The sequence below is a fragment of the Mus caroli genome, chromosome X (genome assembly GCF_900094665.2).
Source record: "Mus caroli chromosome X, CAROLI_EIJ_v1.1, whole genome shotgun sequence".
In the NCBI taxonomy this organism is placed as follows: Eukaryota; Metazoa; Chordata; class Mammalia; order Rodentia; family Muridae; genus Mus; species Mus caroli.
Window position 1 is genome coordinate 31,656,285 of NC_034589.1, and position 1,659 is coordinate 31,657,943.

General features: G+C 47.2%; 1 protein-coding gene across 1 annotated transcript in view; it reads left to right on the top strand.

Annotated features, from left to right (window-relative positions):
- The first annotated feature begins 35 nt into the window (after window positions 1–35).
- LOC110287114 overlaps window positions 36–1,659 on the top strand; it is a 3,198-nt gene continuing 1,574 nt past the window's right edge. Inside the window, exons 1-2 of the mRNA XM_021153787.1 lie at window positions 36–89; window positions 372–507. Of these exons, the coding sequence (XP_021009446.1) occupies window positions 36–89; window positions 372–507 (190 nt within the window). The remainder of the gene's footprint in view (window positions 90–371; window positions 508–1,659) is intronic.

Here is a 1,659-nt window from a genome sequence, read left to right on the forward strand (position 1 = left end):
CTCTCACTACTGCAGACCACACCCCTGTTCTGACCATGAGGGTGCAGATACAAGCTCATGGAAGTCCCAGTTGTCCCCATAGGCTGATGGTGAGTTTTCCTTCAGTACTGNCCCTTCCCTAGCTCATGAGTTCAGTAAGATGGTTGGTCTGCAACTTCCTCAAGGCCAGTCTCGGGATTCAGGGGAGCAGGCAGGTAAAAGTTCAACTCAAAAGTAACAGGAGACTCTATCCTGTGCTGGTTAAAGGGGAGCAGGCTTCCTTTCCTATTCTCCTAACCATGAACAGACACAATATATTTGTATATAATTTTCATCAGTTATATCTCTGAAATTTAGGAATTGAATAAACTCTGTAACTTTTTGTTTTACAGAAAAAAATAGAGACATCAGAACTGATTGATAGAAACGAATGTGGTATTGCTACAGTTGCTTTGAGAAAGTGTGCTGTGAGTGACATGGAGCTTAAGCCCATCTCTCCACAGTTGCCTCTGATTCTTGGGTTATCATGTAACCTGCATCACTGAGATGGAAAGCCAGTGGCTTTCAGCAGTCGGAAGAATCTAAGGCAGGGCTATATGCATGCTAGACAAGCACGCTGCCTATGGGGTACAGTCTTGGGCCCTAAATGGGGGGTCTTCCCAAAGTTGGGCACAATGAGAAAGACAAACATGTTCAGCCCCTGAACACCTTATCGAGACTAGTTGCACATTATCCACAGAAAGACAGGAAAGGACAGGAAACATGCCTGTGCAGGTTTGCCCCTGAGTGAGTTTACCAGAACTCTGAGGTTAGCCTATGGATGAGGGACAAACTCTTATTCCGGCACTAGGGCTACAAAATATTCCCAAACCAAATAATGAACTGGATGTGCATATGCTAGATATTTATGCCTTTCTAGTCTTATAGTGACCAGAGCATGTTGGGAAAAGGTGGTTGCCATGGTATCAGACTAACCGCAGGCCAGTGAAGGGGCTACTTGACTGACAGTTCTGGGATGGAGACCAAGGCACAAAAGCCTGCTCTTGACACTTTGACCTTTCAGTGTGTATGTGTGCATGTGCATGCTTGTGTGTGTGTGCATGTGCGTGGTGTGTGTGCATGCGTGTGTGTGTGTGTGTTCAAAACAATCGTGAGGAAGTTCAGCGCACATATGAAAATTCTCGCAGTTTTTACCAGAACTTATCAAAACCTGACAGTACTACTCAAAAGCCTGGAGTCCCCTCTCTGCTACACCCCATCTCCATCCCCCACCCAGTAGCCCCTTCCAAAGGTGAGTCCTCTGCTCTGGCTGCTGAACCAGCAAGGCCTGCAATTCTGCCAAGCCCCCCTTAAAGGCCAACATGGAAGCACGATACACTATGTGAGCTTCACTTTCTGCGAAAGCCCTAAGGAAGAACCTCCCAGATAAGCACAGTCTGAGCCATGGCCTAGGGACCCAATCACTGTTCCTAGACCGAGAGAGATTTTCTGCACAGGCTTCAAAAGCAACCAAGGGATCGATGGTTACTTCCAGTTAAACGGTTAACTTCCTGAGGAAGTTACCTCAGCAGGGCAAAAGGCCCCACCAAGTTGCAACCTGGAAGGCTCCATCGACACCTCACTCGCCCCGGCCTACAATTACATCATATTCAGTGCAGCTCCAAAGAGCTCTCAGTTTTC